Source organism: Castor canadensis, chromosome 4, assembly GCF_047511655.1.
Source record: "Castor canadensis chromosome 4, mCasCan1.hap1v2, whole genome shotgun sequence".
Taxonomy (NCBI): Eukaryota; Metazoa; Chordata; class Mammalia; order Rodentia; family Castoridae; genus Castor; species Castor canadensis.
The window spans coordinates 132026500-132051711 of NC_133389.1; the positions used below are offsets into that span (position 1 = coordinate 132026500).

The 25212-nt window shown below is 36.5% G+C and overlaps 1 protein-coding gene across 5 annotated transcripts in view; it reads right to left on the reverse strand.

Annotated features, from left to right (window-relative positions):
• The window catches only part of Znf385b (zinc finger protein 385B), a 383429-nt gene that overhangs the window by 293167 nt on the left and 65050 nt on the right, over window positions 1-25212 (reverse strand). For 3 of the 5 annotated variants that reach the window (XM_074071212.1, XM_074071198.1, XM_074071197.1), the window contains exons 2-3: window positions 5636-5787; window positions 4618-4935 (exon numbers count right to left, since the gene is read on the reverse strand). In XM_074071212.1, coding sequence (XP_073927313.1) covers window positions 4618-4933 — 316 coding nt within the window. In that variant the 5' untranslated portion in view covers window positions 4934-4935; window positions 5636-5787. Of the gene's footprint in view, window positions 1-1615; window positions 1739-4617; window positions 4936-5635; window positions 5788-25212 lie in introns of those variants that run through there. The other 2 variants (XM_074071211.1, XM_074071201.1) reach the window with 2 other exon arrangements.

A 25212-nucleotide genomic window follows, 5' to 3' on the forward strand; every position in this document is an offset into this window, starting at 1 on the left:
CAGCAACTCAAGAGGATGGAGCCCAGAAATCTGCATTTTTAACAAACCTTCCAAGTTGCTCAAATGCAGGTTGAATTTAGAGAACCACTAGGTTAGACTATCACTCATTCACACATCAACTGCTTTAAATTTCATAAATTTAAATCCTTCATAAATTTCAGATCCTTTCATAAATTTATCCTTTATCCTTTCATAAATTTAGATCCTCAGAGGGTGAGAATTGTGAATTGGGTAGGAATGGTGGGGACCTATTACAACATGCACTCTCGATGAACCTTTAGATAGCAGAGGGCAGAAGCAAAAGTTTTTAATTTTGAATGACTTCAATTTATCAATTTTTCATTTTATGAATTATACTTTTGGTTTTAATTCAAAACATTTTGTATAGCCCTAGGTCCTAGAGATGCTTCTAATTTTTTGCTTTAAGTTTTATTTTTATGTTTTACATTTGAATTCATAATCTATTTTGAGGTAATATTTAGATATGGTATGAAATTTAGGTGGATTTCTTTTTTTCTTGCTTATAGATGTCAAATTGCTCCAGCACCATTTGTTGAGAAGGCTAACTTTCCTCCATTGGATTACTTTTGTACTTTTGTCAAAAATCAATTCAGTATATATTTACACGTTTATCTCTATGTTCCCTATTATTCTGATTGATCTATGCATCTATTTCTCCATTAATATCACACTGTCTTGGTTACTTTAGCTATGTATTAGGCCTTAACATTGGGTAGAGATTCTTCCTGCTTTATTCTTTGCCAAGATTGTTTTAGCTATTCTAGGATTTGGGTTTTTTTCCACATAAATTTGAGAATGTCTGAAAAAAGAAGAAACCCTTGTCTCATCTCATTCCTATCCTTTCTTGAACTTTGATAGGAAATGCACGAAACCTAAACATCAAGTTTAAGGAGACAAGGCATCTTAACTATATTAAGCGTTCCAATCCTCAATCATGGTATATCTATTTGTTCAGATCTTTGATTCTTTCATTAATATTTTGGAATTACCAGCATACAGATCTTGCACATTTTTATGTATATCTGAGTATTTTACTTTACTAATGGTACTGTCTTTTTAACTTTTAGTTTTCGTATGTTCATCTTTTGGTAGTACATACATGAGTGACTTTTGTGTTCTCTATTCTGCAACCTTGCTGAATTTGTTTACTATTTCTAAGATAAGAATTCTTTTGCGGATACTTTGTGTCTCTGTATATATACCATCATGTCATTAGTGAAGAAAGATAGTTTTATTTCTTCCTTTACAATCTCTATGCCTTTTGTTTATTTTTATTGCCTAATTCAGTGTATAGAACTCCCAGTACTACACTGAATAAAAGAAATTACAATGAGCCTCTTTATCTTGCTCTAGATCTTAGAGAGAAAGCATTCAACTTTTTACCATTAATATGTTACCTATAGGCTTTTTTATAGATTCTCCATTTTAAATTGAGATAATTTTATTCTATTTTTAATGAGTATTGGGTTTTCTCAGCTGCTTTTCAATAAAATTTCAGCATCAATTAATATAATCACATTAGTTTTCTTCTTTAGTTTGTTAATACATTGGATTATATTTATTGCCTTCCAAATATTGAACCAGCCTTGCATACCTGAAATAAATCCTCTTGGTCATAATTTTTCTTCATACATTGCTGGATTATGTTTGTTTATATTTTGTTGGGAAATTTTGAGTCTAAGTTCATGAGAGACATTAGTCTGTAGTTCTGTCTTTTTTATTGTCTTTGTCTGCTTTTAGTATTAGAGCAATCCTGGCCTTATAAAATGAGAAAGTGTTCTTCCTTTTTTATTCTCTGAAAGAGAAAAGGTAAAATTGATGCTAATTCTTATTTAAATGCTTGGTAGAATTCTCCATTGAAACTACCCACAGTGGTTTCATCCACCAATCCCAACATTATAAGACTGCTAGAAGAAAGAAGTTACCTCTTATAAACATTTATAAAACAGCATTACTATCATATTGTCCCCTTTTGGCATGAGGCAGGCTATGATGCCCTCACCCTAAGTATGCTAGAACTATCGTATGATGTATAGGCTGGGTGACTTAAACAGCACAATTTCACCATTGCACAATTCCGAAAGTCAGAAGTAATAAATCAAGGTGTCTGATGGATTGGTTTCTTCTGAGCGCTATGAGGGAAGCATCTGTTTCAGGTCATCTTTTTGCTTATATATAGTATCTGTCTTCTCCTTGCATCTCTTCACATTATCTTCTCTCTGTGTTCAAATTTTCCCTTTTTATAAGGTCACCAGTTATTTTGGATTTAAAGACAGCTATGATGATTTCACTTCAACTGAATTACTTCTATAAAGACCTTATCTCCAAATAAGGTTATATTCTAAGGTATTGGAAATTAGGACTCCAACAATATTTTCATTTTTGAGAGAAACACAACTGAATGCATAATACTCTCTAAAGCCAAACAATGGATGGAAAAGGGAAACTGTCATTTTGTTTCCTAATTAGGTGTCTGTTTTATCAGTAAGATTGCCAGCCTCCCCTGTGCTACCTGAGCATGAAAAAGAAGCTCCCCACAGCCCATTCTACCTCTGTCTGCCTGGACCCCACCAGTTCCAAGTTTTCAAGATGGATTCTGTATGTGCCCTCAAGTCCCCAAAGTGGGTACATATGAGAATAGAGGGCACAATCTTGCCAGGACTCCTAGAGCTGGGGAGAAAGAGGCACACATAGTTGAGGAATGGAGTATTTTGCTGCTACCTGGGGGTAAGCTGTCTCATAAAAGAGACCTCAAAGCCTAAGAGACTACTATCCACAGGGTAAAAAGTGTCTGTAACCCAGAAAGATGGCCAGAATAATGATCACCAACCAAGAACAGCATTGCAAACCAATAATTTATCCTTGCATAGTTCCCCCATCTCATGGGTTGAGCAGCAGCCTGAGATGGAGGCAAAGTGTACTGTGCCTGACCCTTCACTCTACAATGAGATGAATGTTTTATAAATAGAGTAAAATCTTCCAGATCACAGAGTCCTTCTGAATATACAAAAGTCAGAAGTTATGGGCTGAGAGAATGTTAAGAAAGCTGTTACCCAGCAGGAAACAGAAGTTTGGTAAATCAAAACTGAGATAAGTGACTGGAAAACCAAAATGATGTCAGGCGTGGTCCTCATTAAGTCAAGACTCGAAATAGTTGATGATGGGCACTAAGGTATGCCCACTTTGGTTCCTGCTGTTTTGCCTAGTATGTTATCATAGGCAATTTTCCCTGTCATCAGGTATTCTTCAGAAAAATATTTTTAATAACTATGGTGCCTACGTATATTTGAACTCAAACGTTTCTCAAGCTATTTTCCTTCTGATTTAGGTATCAGTTTTTAACCTAACATTAACTATATTCTTATATGTAAATACAAGCACATTAATGCATCTGTGAGTAATTATAATAATAGATAAATAAATGGAAAATTCAAAGTAAGTTTTTACCATTGTAAGAGTGTGTCTCATGTAAGTTTCTTTATATTCTTTCACAGTATGATAAAATTGATTGGAGAAAACAATTTAATGAAGTTAAACCATATCGTAGATAAAATGCAGTTGGGTTTAGCTTGAAATATAAAAATTATTTAATTGCAACAGACAATATTCATTTGTATTCCATGTGGATCACAGTATAACTTACAAAACCAAGAACCATACAGCAGCACTGAGTGAAATTCCAACAAATGGCTTGTCTGCATCATCACCTTAAGTTAAGGCCTTGGATCAGATCAAACCCTTGCTAGGGTGCAATCTGGAGCTTTTTCACTACTTTAAGGAGGAAGCTTCTCTTGGCCTGAGTAGAAGGCCCACCTTCTGTAGAAATCTTCATCTTGGATAACAGTAAATTTCAGTTTTTGTTAGTTCAGCAAATGAGACCACCCAGTGTCCAGCAATGTGGAGGAAGAATGGCTGCCCAAGGATATGATAAAGGATTAGAAAAATTGTTTAAAAATCAGGGCAGATGCAGGAAAACAAAACTCCTAAGCTTCTGCCTCTGCCTGGCTCATGAGGAATGGGTGAGAGAGAAGTGGAAGTGATGACAGTTCAAGCTCAGGGTAAACCTTGTGGATGGGAGAACGCCTGTTCTTATTTCAGAACATCACTGGCTCACTGCTGGCAACTCTCTAAAGAATATGACAAGAACAATGCACTCCTTTTCTGCATCATGAGACATTATGAATAAGGCTGCAGCTTATCAAGTAGTATGCCACCCAATGAAAGCAAATGAAAAAACCAAAAAACAAGAAAGCCTAATTTTGCAGAGTGGAAAGAAATTGACATCACTGATCCATTTTAAATGCATTTCCAAATACATTAAGAAAAATTGACATACAGGAAATCTATGGCCCAATATTCAAATTGCATGTGTTTGTGTGTGTGTGCGTGTGCCTTCATGTTTGCATATGTGCATGTATGTGTGGATGTGAGCATATGCTGAGAGAGGACAAACAACTTCCAATTTCACCTGTAGGAAAAAGAGTAGATATTGTAGTCTAGTTTTAAGGTGAAAGATGCTTGCTCCTCATCCTTCATTTTCTGTAACAGAACCATTTCTCCCAGAGAGAAACAGAGCCCAAAGCCCCCTCTTCCTACCTGCACTGGTGTTGGTGCTTGGGCTGGCCAGCACTGGCCCCGAGCCCTGGGCTGGGGGTGGGGGCTGCCCATCACTCAACTGCTTTACTCGTTTGCGGTGGGATTTGCCATTGTAATGGACCTGGGCCTGGGCTGCAGAGTTCAGTTGGATGTTGCACACCTCACAAAAGGAGAACAGAATTTTCTTTTTCTCTTTATTTAACTGGTCCTCAGACCTGTCATTTTTTATACCCTTTTCTTCACAGCCCCGTAGAAAAGTTGCCATATTCATAATTCCATCTTCATGGTGGTTGTCAGGGCTTAAGGAATATTTCATACCTAAAAACAAAACAAAGTACAAATGCTTATGAAGTCATATGTGCTTTCTTATTTCTGTGTGGTTCATAGCTCATTTTTAATGATATGGTTTAGGCAGAAAAATCTCCCAGCTACTCAGTGCTCACTCCTGGAAGAAGTCATTAAAATACCTAGCTGAGCACATATGGTCTTAAACACGACATGAATCCCCTTGTCTGCAGCACTTTAAACTTCATCCTTCCTCTTCCTCCATCACCCCCATTCTCTTTTCCCTTTTAACTCCTGCCCACCCAGGCCATCTCAGTTAGCACATGGTTCTCTCCAGGGAACCCGTTCCAACCCTGGAAACAAAACAGGGCCTGGTTTTATGCTCACATCCAGCTATGTGACCTTCCTTCACAGCACCTATCACAGCATGCATTTCATATGTATTTGTGAAACCATTTGGTTTTTGTATGTCTCCTCGTTAAGAGTGCACACTCAATAAGGGCAACAACCCCATCTCTGCATAGCTCTTAGACCTAGAATGCTATCTTTCACATAATAGACATTCAAACATCTGCTGAAGAAAGAAGTACATACTATTAACCCATAATTGTGAAAAAGAACATGTGTAGACACAAATGTACATATAGTCCACACATATCTGTGCATACACAAGTAGACACACACTGTAACTGGAGAGTAACAATGGCCAAAACACAGTACGGCTGAAACTTACATTGGGTTGTACTCTAAAAGCCCCTTTACAAGTCAGCTGATGGGCATTTACACATATTTTCTTATAAATGCAGTGGAACAGACTGTTTTTAGGATTCCAGATTAACCTATGAACATCAATTTAATCTTTGATAAACTTGAAATGTACAGCATCTGAAATAGAAAAAAAAAAGAAATACAATATTGTTGTAACTGGTACCTGAAAAAAAAGAGTAAAACAGGGTAAGACACAATTTTAAGTGCTGGTTTCTTCCTTCATTTATTTAGATAGGGGTATAGTGATGGATTAGACCTTTCCTACAGAAAGATTTCAAGGAGAATTTTTCAGTACCTTGAAATTCTTGCTTATTACTTTTCTAATTTAAAATACATATTTTTTATTTGCACTAATATCAAGATTATTAGGTTTTCATATTATCACTGTGATTTATGATGATGTTTTTGTTTCTCAATTTAAAAAGAGAAAGCCACTCTTCAAGAAGACAAGGGAAGCTGCACATAGTGGTACATCCCTGTAATCCCAGCACGCAGGAGGCAGAGACAGGAAGATTGGAGTGCAGGGTATCCTGGGGTACATATCAAGACCCCATTTAAAAGTTAAAGGAAATGAGATATGTGTAACAAAGAATGGGCTGAGGAGGACAACACTGTGCTATGAAAGACGAAGAAGTTACATACAGGAAGGTGGATGGTTTATAATATATTTCTGTCTATGGGGGAAAATCTCAGGGGGTTGAAAGATATTGCTTTGAACAATTCCTGTGTTCAAGTTGGCTTGAGGCTCTATGGGAAGGAAAGAGCCATGCAACGCAAGTTCATAAAATCAGAAAGTTTCTAAGTTGAATGATTAAAGTTCAGAAAGATCAAGACCATAATCTTTTTTAATGTACAGTACACTAAAAATATCTTCTCTTTACCCCAAATACCTAATTGTGAAGGTTGTCTGAATACTGATAATTTGATGTGTAAAACGTATTTGTCCCACAGAGTATTTTCCTCAGGTGTCACCATTTTAAAGGAATCTATTGCACAAAACTTTCCAGGTTAATCTATTCCCTTCATCTCTCTACAAAGGCAGTTTTCTTTCTTAAAAGCTACTTGCACAATGAATGTATCAGATTTAAGTGATTCCTGCAGCTAAGCTGGAATACTTCAATTATTAAAATGTGATTTGAATTGTACACATATAAATATTTTTGCTTTTATCCTTTAAATCCAAAATCTCTTAAAACTTTAGAGAGGACCAGTGCCACATAAAAGTTATGTTCAAACATACTACTGTACCCTCTTAAAATATTAAAATATATCATAAGAATTAATGAACTAATTGATATAATAAACTCATTACTATTAGGCCCTGTCTAAAACACTAATCTATTATAAAACATGAGGAAAGTCAGTAACTTTTAACCTTGCAAATCTAACTCAGGCACTATCTTACTGAGTCATTGAAACCTAAGTGTTACATTTCAACACAAGCAACCAAGATCCTTGACTCAGATGAAGGCTACTGACACTTTCATATGAAAATTGAACCTCCTTGGAGATGTCTGGCCTCGCCTATGTTGAAAATTAACACATGACATTTCACAAAAACAGAATGTGCACTTTAATGTTCCACTTTAAATTTGAAATCTAAAAAAAATACCTTTTGTTTTCATTATAAAAGATAAAGACAGCTTATCTGTGCTTTTCTGATTGCTATTTGGCCTAGAAATAATATATACATCCATGAAAGAATGAGATATTTTGATGCAAGTGAAAGAATGAAAAGAGGTGGTTGCTGAGGAACTGAAGGATCCACAATGGATGATCAGGGCACATTTGAAAGAATGACCAAGAGGTGATTATTGATCATGAAACTTTTCTGGGACAACAACTTTCTCTAGGTCCAACCCTGACTTGTGTAATTTTTTTTATAATAACTTGAAAGAAATAGGAAACTGATTTAGAGGCTACGCATGTAGAGAAATATATCTTTGACCTAGAGTGGCTGTGTCCAATGGGGAACAAGGAATGAGAGAGTCTCACTTCTGCCTAAGTATGCAAAGGCTTGCCTCTGCCATGATTTATGACCTCATTCCCCAACTCTAGCCAATCAGTATGATCCACTTCTCATTCATTCCCCAACCCCTAACCCTAGCTCACAACTCCTTTCACAATATAGTGCTTTCTTTGAAAAGCTGCTGTGCAAACCTCCTCATTGCCAAATCCTAGAATATCCTCACTTCACTTCTTGCTTCTCTTGAAGTTCTCATGATGTTCTCCTTGCCAGGACCTCTTTCCTATCTCTGAACTCCTGATGTATTTTACTCATATAGTAAGGATGGTACAAATTCTTATATTATCGTTTTAACTGTTTATACAGTTTTATTATGCTTATACAGTTTATTTACACACTCATTTCAATAAATGTTTATTGTCTATGAAGGCAGGAGACTGGATTCCAAAGAGCAAAAATGAACATGGTAGGTAGTACCTGCCCTGTTCTGAGGGGACCCTACAGTCCAACGATTAATACAGAGGAGAAAAGAGGATTTACAACAGAATAGAATAAGTACCTTCCCGTTTTCCTCCCTTGCTAAATTTCAAGTTCCTTGAGGATAAGAACTATTATTTATTCATCTTAATATCCTCAGCATCTAAGATTTTGTTTAGTATAAAAAGGTATTTGATAAATATTGGCTGAATAAATGAATGCATTGTGTGTGTGTGCGCGTGTGTATACGTAGCACTAGATATGAACACAGTAACCAACATCAATGTTTCCAAAGCCAAAGCTTGAACCTCAAATTCTTCTTTCTAGGGTAAGTCACAAACTAACAACAGTACATGTGCAACAATATGCATGTGGTATCAACTCTTTTTTTTTTTTTTTTTTTTTTGGTGGTACTGGAAATTGAACTCAGGGCCTTGCATTTACTCTACTCCACCACTTGAACCACACACTCCCAGTCTCTTTTGCTTTTTTAGCTTGATTTTTAGATAAGGTCTCTCTCTATTTGCCCAGGCCAGCCTTGACTTGGGAATCTCCTACCCATGCCTCCTAAGTAGCTAGAACCACAGGCATGAACCACCACGCCTGGTTTGTTTTTGTGATAGGGTCTTGCTAACCTTTGCCCAGGCTGGCTGGCCTGAACTGTGATCCTCCTATTGCCTCCTGAGTAGCTAGACTTAGTGCGTGAGCCACCATGCCTTGGCCAGCATCAGTTCTTTACTGCAATGAACTTTCACAGGGAATAGTGCACTGGGTGCCAGGGGAAGGTTTGGGCAAAACTTCACAAAGATGAAAACACATAGAGATATTCATGGCACTGATTCTTGCCTACTTTAATATGTGGCAAATACCTAGTACTGACTCCTAAAGTTTTACTTCGATGAAGGATAAAAAGTTGATTTCTTGGGTATCAGGCTACAGATAACTTCTTTCTCTAAAATAGAGTTTTGGAGGAAAGAGGTCAGTAGAACATGTTAATTCTGTTGTGTGTTTCACCATTTATTTCATGGGAGGATCTAGTTATGAGAGGGTATATTAATTCAACTAGATATTCGTTTATTAAACACTGACCATTAATAATATACTCTCTTTGCCCTATGATGACTAAAATGTTTAAAATAAAGAACTTTAAAAAATAAAGAGCTCATAATAAACTAGAAGAGGTACTCATTCTGCTGCTCATTGTTCAAGAAAGTGACTGTGGAGAATTCCTTGCATAATGATCCCCAAGGTACTTTGAGCACACTTCTATAGCATTTTAGTTTTATACAAAATAAAATTATTGTTTAGTGTTTGATTTCACTAGACTGTCATCGCTCTCATTTTTTCCCAATCACCTATTGGCACTTTGCTGAGAGCTAGTGAAATAGATGGTGATGGTATGCTTTGGCCTTTGAATCCCAAGAGATGCTAACACCAATGGTTAAGAAAAACTGACATTCTAATTCTTCTGGCAGTTTGCTTCCCTTGCAGAAAAGTTTTGAACTCAGCTTTGAGGGCACACTGCTCTTTCTGTTCTGTGAAGGTAGCATATAGACTTATAGACTCTGGTCTACAATGGAAACTCTGGAGATAAAATAGCACCAAGAATCTTAATCTGCTTTCCATAGTCATGGAAAGAGGTTGTCCCCCATGTAGCATAGTGGTCATCTCTGAAAATTACCTTTTCTTTCAGAAAGTATTTATTTCCTATAAGTGGATTTTAATTGTATTGTCCTTTAAAGTTTTTGTCAGATCCTGGAAAATGAGTGTGTTTTCTTGTGCAAGCAGTTACCATGGTAGATGAGTGGAGGCTGGATGATGTAGGAAAGATGCAGACACATCACACTTTAGAAAGAAGAATGGCCTGGAACTGCTGAAGCTCAAAGTAGATGGTAAGATAGACTGACTCGTTATTTTGAGTCGTTCTGGATTGAATAAATGCAAATTTGGGGGAAGTACTACTTTGCTGTAAATTATCGTACAGGCTACAAGGAAATGGCACACATCTGTGGATGGGGATAGGAAAGAAGAGATATTTCCACCGTCAGTAGAAGATTGAGGAATCAGGCAGGAAACAGAACCTGTGAATGTCGCTGGGCCAAGAGGAACAGAGACCTATGATCCAGATATGAGAGACCCTTTCTACTCATTCTTGTGTGAGAAGACCCCTGAATCCTGGTGACAGCCCTGAGACGGGCAGAGAAGTCTTTGAACAACGGGGAGCACCTGTAGAGGCTTTGGTCTGTGAACCCAGGAAGCCTCTGTGTCCATCCAGTAGCAGCTGTGGAGTCTGAGTTCTTCACTTGCGTATCTTTGCCCCATTAAAAAAAAAAATCTTCAAGCCAGCACTGAAGTTATTTAAACATCACAGCTAATCATTTTATTGCTGCAGAGCATTGTGCAAGGCTGAGATGGCACTTGGAATAAAGACCATATTTAGGAGAGCAGTAGCAATGAGCTGAAGGATGCTAAAGACCAACAAAGATGGAGGTAGTGGTCCACAACCAGGTAGCTGGTTAAAATGTCAGATAACAACTATCTTGGAGTATCTCTGGGATTCAAAAAACCCATAAGATGAGCAAACTGATAAAATACTGGTATCGAGTAGGGGTTTAAACATTTTTCTTTCATATGTGCAGTGCTAGAGATCAAACCCAAGATCTTATGCATGCTAGGCAAGCACTCTATTCCCAGTCCCAGATTGGAGCTGTTCTTCATCAATGATATGATGGGTAAATAGGCTGGAACATTTGAGTTCCTTAAGTGTAAAGAAAACCAGCATATGATAATCTCATTAATTAATATAGATGCAAAGGCAATTAGATGTCTAGCACTTAGAGGGCGTTCTGTAAGTCTTTTCCAAAATAAGTGCTACAATTAATTTAGCTGTAGCTCATCTTTAGCCAAAAAGCTACTGGTCTTGGCCTTCAGAAGGCCAAACAGCTGAATGTTTATATACACCAATGCCTTTTCTGGCATCCTGAATCTTCAAAATAGTCAAACACCATCATATACAAATAGCATAACAATGACAATAATGAGAATAAGGATTGCATTTTATTTTTAATGCCAGAGTATCAACTTCAACTATGTATCTTTATTTCAGATAAAAGTAGGATTGAAAATATTCTTATATGTTTAATATTTCAAGGTTCCATCAGCAGAAAGAAAAATATATGCTTCCCATTTTACGTATAAAATGTTACAATAATTAATGTTAATCATGAAAGCTGTTAATTTTATGTAAAAACAATTATTAAAAATTTCAGTTAAAGAGAAATAGATTGCCAAGCTAAATAACTACAGAAATAACATATACTTATTTTGAGATATAAATATTTATAATCAGTTAAATAATATTAGGGTAGAAATTATACTATACCATAATTACAATCTTTGCAGAACTATATGATGTACTAGCTTTCATGATATCAAATAAATAAACTTCAAGAGCCATATTTAATTAATTATTTAACTTCATTGCAACATGAACCTTTCTAGAAAAAAAATCTTATTCAGGAGTTCCTCTTATCTTTTGAGGATGAATCAAAAGCAAAACTAGCTTTGCTATCTCAAAATGATTTCCCCAAGGTGATAATTAAATAATACTTAAACTCAAAATATGATAGTTTTCTGTTTCTACATCAAGAGTTACTTTAATGATAGAACTGGGCTTTATTCTTAGTCAAATGTTCGTTTTAACAGTTGGCTTTTGGTTTTCAACTAAAATGTGTACATGGTATACCTTAACTATAGGAAAGAGAAATGTTTATTGACTGGGCTGTTTATTGACAGTCTTCGTTACAGTAAGGGTGCTGGACCCCATTCACCTTCAGCCCTGCCTGGCAAAGCTTTGCAGTAGAGCTCAGGAGAGTGAACTTCAAAACATAACTGAGTATAAATTCCTGGGCAAGAGAAGAGACTACAGCCCTGTTCCTGTCATTGCCATTGACTGGGCAGGGGCACAACCTTAAGCTTCTTCCCAATAAAGACTTGAAGCCATGTCAGCAAGTCAAGAACTAAGTCATTGCATTAAATGGGAGCAAACTCCCTACCTGCTATTGAAACTTCTATAGATGGAAGAGAAGATGGGAAATTCAAAGATGGCTCCACAGAAGACAGAAACAGACATCAAAGTAAAACTTTCAGTTCTTTGCAAGTATTGGGCCTCATCATAGATTGCAGGCAATTTCCCCATTAAATCTCCAAGTCAAGAAGGCATTTTACCCCTAGCATCACCATAGGGTATTCTTCCTTACTCTTCCTGGGAGTTTTATTGGTAATATAGGTTTTGAAATCAAGTATATGTAAAGATAATTTTTCTAGAAGTATCATTTAGAAATGTTTGAGAAATTCTAACTTAGGAAAACTTTTCCCAAGCAACAGTATTTCCTTAGTGGATGTCACATAATAAAAATAATAATCACATTGATAGAAGCCCTTTATATGATTAGTCAGTCAAATCAGGATACTTTTACCCAGGAAAAATGACATAATGGATAGGATGCACAGTCTACTGTAAACTGGAGTTGCCCTAAGTAAACTGCAGTATATGGTGACCCTATACTCAAACACACTTCTTTAGACATGAAGCCACTGAAGAGTAACCAACCTGCTGAGAGCACAAATTCACCTTAGGCTGTTCACATGCACCTGCTCCACATTTGTTACATAAAGAAATAAACCATAAAATCTTGTAATTTCTCTGAAGTCCTAATGACTAGATTTTACAGTTACTTTCTTATCTAATAAAGCACACTTAAACTGTATATGCCTTGAATACACCTATTATTAGAAATTATAGACATTGTTTTCTTTTTAGAAAACAAACCTGATAAGAGAAATCTTGAGCTAGTAGTATTTCATTTTTAAATTTTTCATTTTCTTATTACAAAACCAATGTGTTTATTGTGCATAGTTATAAGCTGACAGTAATCCCACATACTTGGGAAGCTGAGGTAAAATGATTATAAGTTCAAGGCCAGCTTAGGCAACATAGCTGACCCTGTCTCAAAACAAAACAACACAACACAAACAAAAAAGCAAAATGTATATGGAAGTTCAAATAACAAGGCATGACCAAGGTAATTTTAAGAACAATAAAGGTGGAAGACTTGAGCCACCAGATATCATAGCCTTTTATGAGGCTAATTCAATTAAGATAGACTGGTTTTAGCCAAAGGAAAATGAACCTCTTCAGAAAAGAAGGGACAGTACAGGTACAAATTATATGAATCATATGTATGTGTGTGTGTATTCACATACATGAGTATATGTGTGTGTATGGACAATTTATGACACAAGTGAGTGTAGGGGGTGAAAGAATATCATTATAATAAATGCACTCAGTTGACCGGATAATTAACTTGGAAAAAAAGAATCTTGATCCTTACTTCACATTACATATCAATTTCAGAAGGATTGTGAATCTAAATATTAAAGGAGAAATGATAAAAATTTTAAAGAAAAAGATAGCCCGTACCAGTGCCTCACACCTATAATCCCAGCTACTCAAGAGGCAGAGATCAGGAGGATTACAGTTCAATGAATCAGGAGGATTCAAGTTCTCATGAGGTAAATAGCTCATGAGACCCTATCTGGGAAAAAACCATCACAAAAATAGTGCTGATGAAGTGACTCAAGGTGTAGGCCCTGAGTTCAAACCCTAGCACTGTAAAAAAAAAGGAAAAGAAAGAAAAAGTTTTCATGACTCTAGAATAGAATTAACCACAGAAGACAAATATAAACTGAACTAAAAGTAAAACTGTTTCTTCACATAAAGACACCATTGAGATATTAAGACAATTCACAGAGTGAAAAGTTATTTGCAATACATATATCCAACAAATGACTCCTACAGGAAAAGTCCTTTAAATCAGCAAGACAGACAAAACAATAGAAAAAAAGAATGAAAACTTTGAATTTAGAAAAGATAACACGCAAATGGCAAATAAACATACGGAAAGGCACTAACCTCATTTGTCCTTAGGGAAATGCAAATTAAAGCCACAGTGTGATACCACTACCCTTACCAGAATGGTTAAAATAAAAATAACAGAAAATACAAAGGTTTTGATGAAGACATGGAATAACCAGAACTTGTACACAACTGGTAAAAGTATAAACTGGTAAACCCATTTTGAAAATCTGGCAATATCTACCAAAGCTGAGCCTAATGCATATCTAAAACCCTGCAATTTTATTTTTAGGTATACAGTATGTTCAATAAAAATGTAGTTATGTTCTACAAATGGACAGTACATTCAGTAGAGTGTTCTTACAAGCACTATTCGTAACAGTTCCAAACAGAAAGGACCCAAATGTTCATCAACAGTATAATTGGTAAGCATATTATAAGGTATTAATCCAAAATATTGATTCTCACAAGGAAATAACATACAGCAAAAAGAATGAATGATTTATAACTACATGCAACAATATGGCTGAATCTCAGGAATAACCACAAGGTTACAAATATTTGATTTCATCTATCTATATAAAGTACAGAAATATGTAAAACCAATCAATGCTGCTGGAAATCAGGCTGGTTATCAGCTTGGAGGATGTGAAGGTGGTGAGGGGTGAATGTGGGGGCTATTACCTGGAGGTGAGCACAAAATGGACGGATAATTATTCTGTGCCCTGATCTGGGTGCTGCTGACAGGTGTGCTTAGTTTGTGAAACTTCAGTGATCTGTACATTTAAAACAGGTGCACCTTCCTGAATGTGCCTTAAATTTTTAATTTTTTAAAAAGTTATGTGTTCAACAAATTTGGGAAATATTACTTTACTTGTTATTATTATTATTTGCAGTGCTGAGGATTAAAGCCAAGAACTTGCACATGCTAGGCAAGCACTACCCCCCTGAGCTACCTCCCCAGCCCCAAAATGACTCTTAAAAAAACTCCCTTCAAATCTACCACAGACATGTGTATTTTTATTACAGAGCATATTTGTCTAGATTTTCCCTCATGTGAGCATATACTTATTAAAATTTGATTTCATACAATTTTGTTTCCTGCTTTTCCACTTATCATGATCATCTATAACATTCATCCTACCAACAGCAAAATATGGCTATCAAGAGATAATTTAGCCAAGTTGATGTCTCATTCTTGGGAGGTAGGGACCCCAGGAAGAGAAGACACAGGCAAGATCAAGGAATACTAGATAATCCCTAAGGCATTCCTAGCCATTTTCCCCAAACACCCGCAGATAGGGACCATCAACCCTATTCTGGAACGTGGAAATGGCAATATGACAGGTCCTCCCCCCCTTTCACTCTTTGACTAATATTCCTAGAAATGATTTTTTCTCTTATTTCTATGCATATCTATGATTATTGCCTTGAGATAAATTTGGAGAAGTAGAATTCCTAGGTCTATTTTAAATACATATAACCACGTGACCTCCAGATAAGCTATGCTGCTGATTCACATTTCTATCAGCAGTGTATGAGAGTATTTATTTCCCACGCTCACAACTAAGAAAGCTGTTTAAAGAACTTAGTCCGTCTTGACAAGCACTGCATGTTTCCAAATGCACTTATTTGCTAACATAATTGGGCAGTTTCATGTGCATACTGACCAAGTATTATAGTGAATTTCCTATCCATGACTTTTGCTTTTTTTTTTCCCAATTGGGCTTGTCTCCTACATTGATTTTAAGGGATATTTTTTGCATATTAAACACATTGCCTTTGTCTCTCATATGTTACAAACATTTCCCTATCTAATTTACCTTTTTTATTTATGATTATTTTTAGAAGTACTTAAATTTTATATGTAATATATTCAAATCTATTCACCTTTTCATTTCTGACCTCTGCCTTTAGCTTAAAAATGTCCTCTCCTCCCTGTATTACAGGAATTCTTAATTCTTAAATGTGATTTTGAAATTTCCATTATAATTGTAAACATGATATGTATCAGAAAATGTATGGAAGTATAGAAGCCTAAAAACCAATACATATACTTTAATGTTGTTAAGGAGAAATGAGACAATTGTGTGAATGGTTGTGGCCACCATTGTGTTACTTCATTGAAAGTCAATCAGGAGCAGTAACAACAGCAAGAAAGATTCTTGTTAATGCCAATAAAATGTCCCTAAAGACTGTGGCAATGCTCTGTACTCCTCTCTGACTTGCTGAAAAGGGGCTGGGCTCTGTCTTGAAGACCATTCCCATGTAATCTCATCAGAGGCAAAAGGACAGGGCTGCCCAGCTACCCTCCCAGTGCTCCGATTCCTCTGAACACATGTCCAGTAAATAAAATCTGTCCAATCACATTAAGTGAAGTAAGCCAGGTTCAGAAAGACAAAGGCTTCATATTTTCTCTCACATGGACGACAGGTCCAAAAGATAAACATATACACAAAAACAAACATGAATCATATGCAAACATCCTTGTAATAATGGAATTACTCTATGGAACTTGAGGAAGGAGGGGAAAAAAAAGCATAAACAATATTGTATAACATAACATCTATAAAGGTAGAAAATATAAGGATGTGTATTGAAACTTGTTGAAAAATGGGAGGTGGGAGGTAAAGGGTAAGGAAGAGCAATGGAAAGGACTGAGTGGACCAAAGCAAAGTATATTCACAGTGGGGATACACTGAGAAACACCTTTGAACATCAACTTAGATATTAATAACGAAAGACAGGAGTGTAAAATAGGTACAATGTGTGGAGAGGTACTTGTGTGTGTGTGGGTGAATGAAGATGAGGGAATATGGTTAAAGACCTTCATATACTTACATGAAATAGAACAATAAAATCTCTTGCAATAGCTTTAAGTGTGGTGGGGAGGGAACCGAGGTGGAGAGACAGTAGGGGTGATCTAACCAATGTACTTAAGCCTATTTGGAATTGTCACAATGAATCCTCCCTGTACAATGAATATAACCTAATGAAAAAATTAATGAAAAAATAGTATCTGTCCAGCTTTCCAAACTTCTTTACTTCACTTATAAAATCTAGATAGTAGAAACTTGTCTACTTCACTGTTCTGAAAGCTAAAAGATGAACTGCTGTGAAACTCTGAAGAACTGTCAGATAAAGGAACAGCTCTAGAATTAACTTACTGAAACAATTTTTAAGTATCGTTTATCATTTCTTTTTTCAAAAGTTACCAATGTTACGTTATTTGTGCAGCAGATGCAAAATTTTAACAGTTGTGGATATTCAAGTGTAGAGGAACTATAAGGTTTCCTATAAGCTTTTTCAGGTCTGAAAGTAATTTAACAATAATGTGATTTTTATTCTTTTCCTCTGTTGTACTATCTTAAGACTCGGTCTGGAAGAACTGAAAATATACACATATGCACACACACTCACACATACATTTAAGTAATAATTAATATGGGAACATGAGTGAATTTGAAGTCGGTGCTTTCTGTGAGTAATTGTATCTGCTATCCCTTTGGCAAGTTCTTATCTTCCCCTTGTAGTTACCCTGTTATAAGCTACTGCCACTAATAGGAAACAAAGATGGTTGTAGATAAGGGACTGTGTTCTACTGGGTCAAAACACACAGCAAGCACAACATGCTCAAGGGTAACACGAGAAGAAAATAGCCATGTGTACAGCTCTCTTGAGAATTTAGAACACCAGGTCAGGATTCAACACTGGCAGTGCTGGCAATGGGATATGGATGCCAGGAAATAGTTCTGCAAGCAGTGATGGAGAAATTAATCCCAAAGGCAGTATAGTCAGACGATGACCCAATTACTGAGAAGTTCAGGTATATAAAAGACAATGATGAGAACAGGCCATGATGACTCAACTATCAGAGCAGCTGAGATGGTGAGACATCTGACTGTAAGACTCAAAGTCAGAAGCTGCTCAGAAGAGCCAAGGAGAAAATGCCTTGTTAAAAATCAGTGTCTTGATGGTACTGAGGGCAACACCAGCCGTCCAAGTCACAAACAAAAGACGATGTTCCTGTGACACCTGCTCATTATGTATCAGCCCACTGTTAGTTGGAATCCATGTGAAACAGGGAAGGCAGGTAAAGATGACCCAGAAGGGGACACACGGAACAAGAGCTGATTTTCCTTGAACTTTTAATTTATCACTGCTCTTGACTACCTGTTCTTCCCATATTGATTTTCTTTTAAATCATCTTTTGCCCTTTTAAAATTGATCTAAAAAAATGTTTCCTTGCCAAATATCTCTCTACTGCTTCTGATGTTACATTTGATGACATTTAAAATCTTTATATATATATTCTTTCTTTTCCTTGTGAAAGAAATGATTGACTTTGACTTAATAATAATTCTCTTATTGGAAAAAAACTGAGAAAAATAATGAAAAACAAATTTATTTGTTGCCCCCAACTGTAATTACTAAATTTACTCTATAAAATGTTCATAAAATATATATTCACAAATTATTTTTAGCTAAGTTCTTAATTTCAGAGTTATGAAGCTGTTAAAAACCACTCTGACTTAGGTTCAGAACAAAACTTAAGAAAGAACAGCTTGCACACAATTTGTTCACCCACTCTAATAAATCCTAATATCCACTAGTAACTGTATCAGACTGTAGACCAATGTCATGATTTTCAAATATATAAATGTGTGCAAGTCATTTTCAATGTAGAGGCAGCTGGCAACCAACTTTCCTATGCATCTAGGAAATGTGGAGAAGGTGACAAGCAAGGTGGGGCAATGCCTAGACTAGACTGAATTTCTTATCTGGAATCCCTGGGACACTAGTACACATCAGCAAATGAGATTCATGTGGTATTGTAGCACTAAGAAAAACTGACAGAGGACTGTAAAGCATTTTGGAATGAAGCATCCAATATTCCATTGAAAGTGCATGGAAGCATCCATCAAGCTCTTTCTTCTTTCTCTCTCACCTCCTAAGACCCAGGTGAGGAATGTAAAATATACTAAAGTACTAAGCATATTTACAGTATGCTGAAATTATTTTCAAAGTATTTGTGCCAAACACATGAGAATGTTTGCCTGCTTAGAGATGGGAGAGGGAGAAATGGGAATATCAGGAAATACATACATACTAAAAAGGACCCAGGGATGAGTGTTAGTGTGCCAACATATGGGGAGTGTGACTAACTAAATCTTCTGTATCTGTTTTAGAAAAAAAGATCAAAACCAGTTTTTATTCTGAAACCATTCAGAATAAATGAACGAACACTGTAGTATTATGTCCATGCTAACAGGATGGTATAAGTAAGATGTTCAAGTAGTTCCAAGTGAGCATTGAAGAAGTTAGTCTGGCTATGAGCAGAACAAGGAAGAAAACCCTCGCTGCTAACTATGAATGTAAGTGTTTCCCATTCTTATACTGACTGGCCACACGGAACAGTGGTAATACCTACTTTTAAATAATCCTCTTCATCTTTTCATATTTCTTTCTTTCCTAAAGCTCTTACGCTTCACCCTGCATCCCTAGTTAAGTCTACTCTTGAATTAATTTATAGAGTTGTAATTGGTATATATACACACCTATCTATTTATCTATATTGCTCAGGAAGAAAGAAACCGCCAGTGAAGCTCTGTTTAGTGCAGGGGCAAATCAGAAAAAACCCAGAGAGCTTTAATCAAAACACATATGCCTGAGCCCTACCCCGTAGACTAATTCAGTAAGTTTACATTAGTGTAATTGGTAGAATGAGGCAGAAAGAAATCAAAGTGTTTCTTAGAATGCTATGGTGCACAATGTGTTCAGCCAGTTCAGGAGTGTTGCCCCACTTCACAATTCCACAGTATCAGACCTAATGGCTTCTGAACTCATTTGCTTACAAGGCACAGGACACCAGGACCACTTCTTGCTCTCCTCACCTGTTCCATAGCCTACTAAACACTTCCATTACCAGGTGGAAGAAAATGACAGCTCTGTCAGTCACCTGATAGTTAAGTAACCTAGAGAAACCATTCATCTGCCTGGGCATTAAATTCCTCTTCTGCAAAGGAAGGAGAATGAACTAAATGACCGCTAAAATTCTTCCCTGTTCCATAATGCCAAGTTTTGTTGAACTTTGTTTTGTTTACCATCTATTTGGTTTTGTGTACAAGTATATTGTGCTAACCAATTGTGACACTGGAGCTCCTATTTGCTTTTCTTACACAAGAAATCATAATGTCCAGCATGGTTTATCAGCAACATTGCGCTGCCTCAGGAAAACGATTTGTTCTGCTCCTTCAGCTCTAGCTCAGCCTTGATGGAGATCACTCGATGAGTGCTGCTGTCAGTCTGGGATTGCACAAAGAACCTTCCCTCTCATCTCACTTGGTGATGGAGTGGGAGGCAGCAGGCAATATTTCAAAATGCAAACTGACATTTAATTATACGAAAATCTCCTTCCGTGATCGCTGCTCTTGCCAGGCTGATTCTGATCTACTTGAACATTTCTCCTGCTTTTCCAGTTCCTGTTGAGAACAATTGGAAATGAGCCCCAGACATTAGATTTACAGTCTTATTACTTCTCTTTCTACCTTGTACAATCTTTAGGTGACACAGTCGTTTGCAAAATCATGGTTCTTTCTGAGAGTTATCTGAATCCCTGACATCCACACGGACAGTCTAAAAATGCAGATATTTTCCAATATCTTTATCACAAAATAGAGTATTTGTACAAATGTCATGAAAAAATGTAGTAGACACTCATGCAAAAAATGCACAGAAATGGCCTGTTCTGTTTTAGCTAATTAAACACTGAAATGATTCAGCATGGAGATGAGAAAGGGCCAAGAAGACAGAGAGGTAAAATGAGGCACTTGTCCCAAGCGTGAAATTTAAAGGGGCACCAAAAATCTTAAAAACCAATACAAGCATTTTAATGCAGTCTTTTAAGACAGTAACAGTGCCATGGAAAACCATAATAGAACCTGAGACAAAAGAAACAATCACAATACTGACCCTGTTTTATTTAAAATAATGATATTTTGTTCATTGTGGAATTTTTGCACAGATTTTGATTTTCTGAAAATATTGAAGTAACGTTATTCAACTTGATTACTGGATTTTTGTCATCCACTTCAAGATTACACAAGATAAGGGCCTTGTTTCCTTCACTTTCATCCTGGCACTGGGATAGCGCCACATTCTGTTATAAGCCACACACAAAAATTACTGCATCTTGTTCTTCATTAAGAGACCCCTACATCAACTCTATTTATTTGTTACAGTTGTCATTTGTGTGTGCACCTTTGCTAAGCAATCCATATCATTTCAATAATTTATTCCAAGCAGTGACTGGAGAAGTAGGCAATTTTCTTTTTACATAAGAGAAAAATGAAAGTCTGAAAGGTAAAAATGAGTTGACAAAGGACATAATGCATTTAGTAACTTAAACTTCTTATGTCTCATGCACATTGTCTTGTTAAATGAGGTAAAAGGAAAAAAGAAAAGAAAAAATAGTAAGAGAAAGGAAGAAGGGATTTTCAAACTCAGTCTAAAGGCTCATCTGGTAAATTTGCTTAAAAGTTAGCTTCTCAGGCACAACCCTGCAAAACAACAACCCCCCACCTCCACAGTAATCTTAAAAGCAAGAATTCATCCCCCTTTTTCACACATGAAGCAAAACATTCCGAGATGATAAGAAAAATACAAATTCGCATGTTGAACAATTGGAAAAATCAGAATTTAATTCAGATCTGTTCAACTCCCAATCTCAGGCCATACCTACTATGGTATATGACTTCTATGGGAAAAGAAAGGGATGCTTTAGCTCCGTGAATGCTACCAGTTACCAGGGACAGTAAATGGTATCAAGGAATCTGGCTATGGTTAAAGTGTCAGTGTTCAACAGTTGTGGTGGCAGGTAACTGGGGTTGATGTCAGTGGTGTGCACAGGTGAGAAGTAAAGGTAACAGAAATGTGGGAGTTACGAGGTGAGGCAGAACAATTCAAGAGGCAGGGAGAAAGTCATATTTTACATGTGCAATGGCTTTGCTTTGCACTTTCAAATTCAAAGTGAGAACTGAAATCATTACCTAATGCTAGCTATTAAATGAGCAAATGACATATTTATCATTAAGACAATAGTTTCATAAGGAAAGAACAAAATCTTGGACTCAGCCTGTCCTCAAGTTTAAGCGCACATCTCTGGATTTATCTCTACCCTACCTTTCTGTGCTGACTTCAATGACTGCTTTCTGTCTTTGAACCTTAACTCGAGTTGTTCTTACTGGGCCAAACTTCTGTTTTGATAATCTTTAATAGGAATCTGCCTGAAATCCATCTCCCTTAGGGAAATCACTCTGCTTAACTAAACATGGTCCTCTATTTGACATTTTATCATTATGCCCACCACACTTCCACAAGTGAAAATGTGCTTTCACATTTACTATCTAGCATATTTACTATTTCTGCAAAGAGACCTGTGTTGTTTGGTATATTAGCATATCTAGATCATGACTAAATTTGTAAGCAGATTTTCAGTTTCTGGATATGTCTGAATATTTAAAAATCCCATAACCTAATGAAATCTACCTGCCACAGAAAGGTTCAATGAGCACTTATTACTGAGAATGATAATAAAATAACTACAATTTTGCAGATCAATAACTCTGAAAGGCTATCACTCACATGCCTGCTAAGTGATGTTTTCTCTGCAAAAGTATACATTTATTGACTTCTAACATTTAATAACCATTTGGTTCTTGCTATTTGTCTAGATCTGGTGGGAAGTATGGGAAGAGGAAGTGGGGAAGTATATGAAATGGCCTTAGGAAACTTAGTATCTTACTGGGGAAATAAAAATCAGCATACATTTGTCCATAATTTTAGGCCTAGCTGCCTTGATCACAATCACAGCAGAGGAAAGAGAGATCAAGGCAACTCCAGGAGACATTTTAGATGAGATGAGAACACAGCTGGGCAGGATCTGACTGGGTATAAAGGAGAAACCAGGCCTAACACACAGAGAGAAGTGAAGGGTATCATCAGCCTGAAGGCTAGGACTTGAGTCAGGCATGTAATAGAGACAGTATGTATAGTTTTATGTATGCATAATATGTAGAGTTCAAAATGAAAATAAAAGTTTAAAATGAGAAAAAAAAAAAAAAGGATTCTGGCTTTGGAAGAGGTCACCAGGGACAAATGAAAAATGCTTTTTAAGAGGAATTCTGAACAACTTTGTAGACTACAAAGAGCTGAAATTAAGAAGGCTAAAAACAAGAAAGAGATACTGATGGCAATGAGTTCTCAGAAGGATGTAGGGAAGGGATGTGGAGTGTAGGAAGTTTTAAGGGAAGACAGGCTTAACAGGAAGACATGAATACATGGAACTTTGGAAACAGTTGGAGGCAGAAGAGGGAATGTAGACAGAGGTCTCCATCCTTCTCCGTATGGGGTAAGATGCCCGGAGGGAGAATGGACATAGGAAAAGGGAGACAAACTGGCTATATCACTGCCACCCTCCTCATCTATGGTGGCACTGTGACATGTATATTATAAATTATTCTTATATAATGAGATCATACATCTGACATAAAGAGATAGCCACAGCTTCTCTTTCAAGATCACAATGTAAAATAATACAAAATCTAAATCTATTTAAATATATAGAAGGAAGTCAGTATTCATTCTTTTCAATTCATTCAAAACAATTCACAAAATTGCTTTTCATAATCTAGGAGTTAACCAACTTTAAAAAAATTCTTCTTTGCTAATTTGGGTTGTGATTATATATTCTTTGAAATAAAGAAAAGTATCTTGTTTTGTCAGAGTTTAATGAATGACATATACGTTTTACAAGTAATAAGTATTGTTGAGCTAATGTTAAACTTTTGGTGGGCCAAGTAACCATATTTTAAGTTATGGAGCAATCCCTAATTTAGTTGAATTTGTGACCTTCTATATGTCTGGAGGCTGTTCATTAACCTGCTTATTAACCAAACACAAATGTAATTATTGCATATAAACCAAAGAACAAACTGCTATAAACCATGCCATGAGCCAAAAACCCATGGGGGCTTAATTTGGTTGTCCTTCCTGGAGATGTAGAGAAAAGAGGTGTGGCGAGGGGAAACTAATTTCAAGTTGGAAGGGCCCACAATCAGGGAAATTTGTAATAAATTTCTAAGTAATCATTAGGTAACTAGGAATTATACTTTATATAAAGGATGTGTGTATTAATTTAATTTAATTTTTTGTGGTGCTAGGGATGGAGGCCAGGACCTTGAACATGGCAGAGGCGAGCACTGTACCACAGAGCTACCTCTCCAGCCTACTGAGTACTATTTCTACTTTCCTTTATAGCATTGCTTCATTATGTTTTATATATGTCATTCATTTCAGCAAAATTGGGCAAGTTACCTCCATTTCAATGACATGGAAGATAAAAGATGCCTGACCAATCAAGGCTTCTCAAATCTCTATAGTTTTATGTGCTTAGATTCAATCATTGAACCTCTTGAAGCACAAAACTTTTAGTCATGCTCCTGGGCTGCTACTTACCAATAACACTTCAATTATCACAAACTATAGTTACTCCAAGAATGAAGAGGGCCGTTTTTTCACAAAACATTTCAGCAACTTGAGGTTTTTTAATTTACTCACCTACAGATGACTTATGTAAAATGTTCTTGAAAGTTCACAGCAGACTTGAACATTTGCCTTTTAAAAGATTTTATAAGCTCCCCTGGATCATAGATGTGGGAGCTGTTTCCCTGAGGCAACATCAGAGTTTTATGCAAGGGCAGTTTTCCTTTCTGAGTACTGAAACTGTCATTTCTTACTCACCCTAGGTTTCCCTCCTCCTTTGAGCACATGCATAATAATGAGAAAGTCTCACATTAGGATGCAACAGCCTACCCCTGTCTAACAGCAAAACTTCAACTGAATACACTATACCAGGGAAAACCACCTTGGAACAATTTAAGATGAATATCAACCAAAACTGTGCTAGCCACCCCTCCCTTCATCTCGTGGGGAAGGGAAACAGCTTGCCTCATTAAAGGCTCAGATGGTGGCTAATAGTGCCTTGCAGAAGGCTGGCTAGTTTTGGAGTCTCTTATTTAGCCAAAATGCAAATTACAAAGTCCCCCAAAAGACTTGAATTTTGACAAAGAATTATGATCAAGAAAATGAAAAAAAAATACCCATAAAACAGCAGATCCCATCA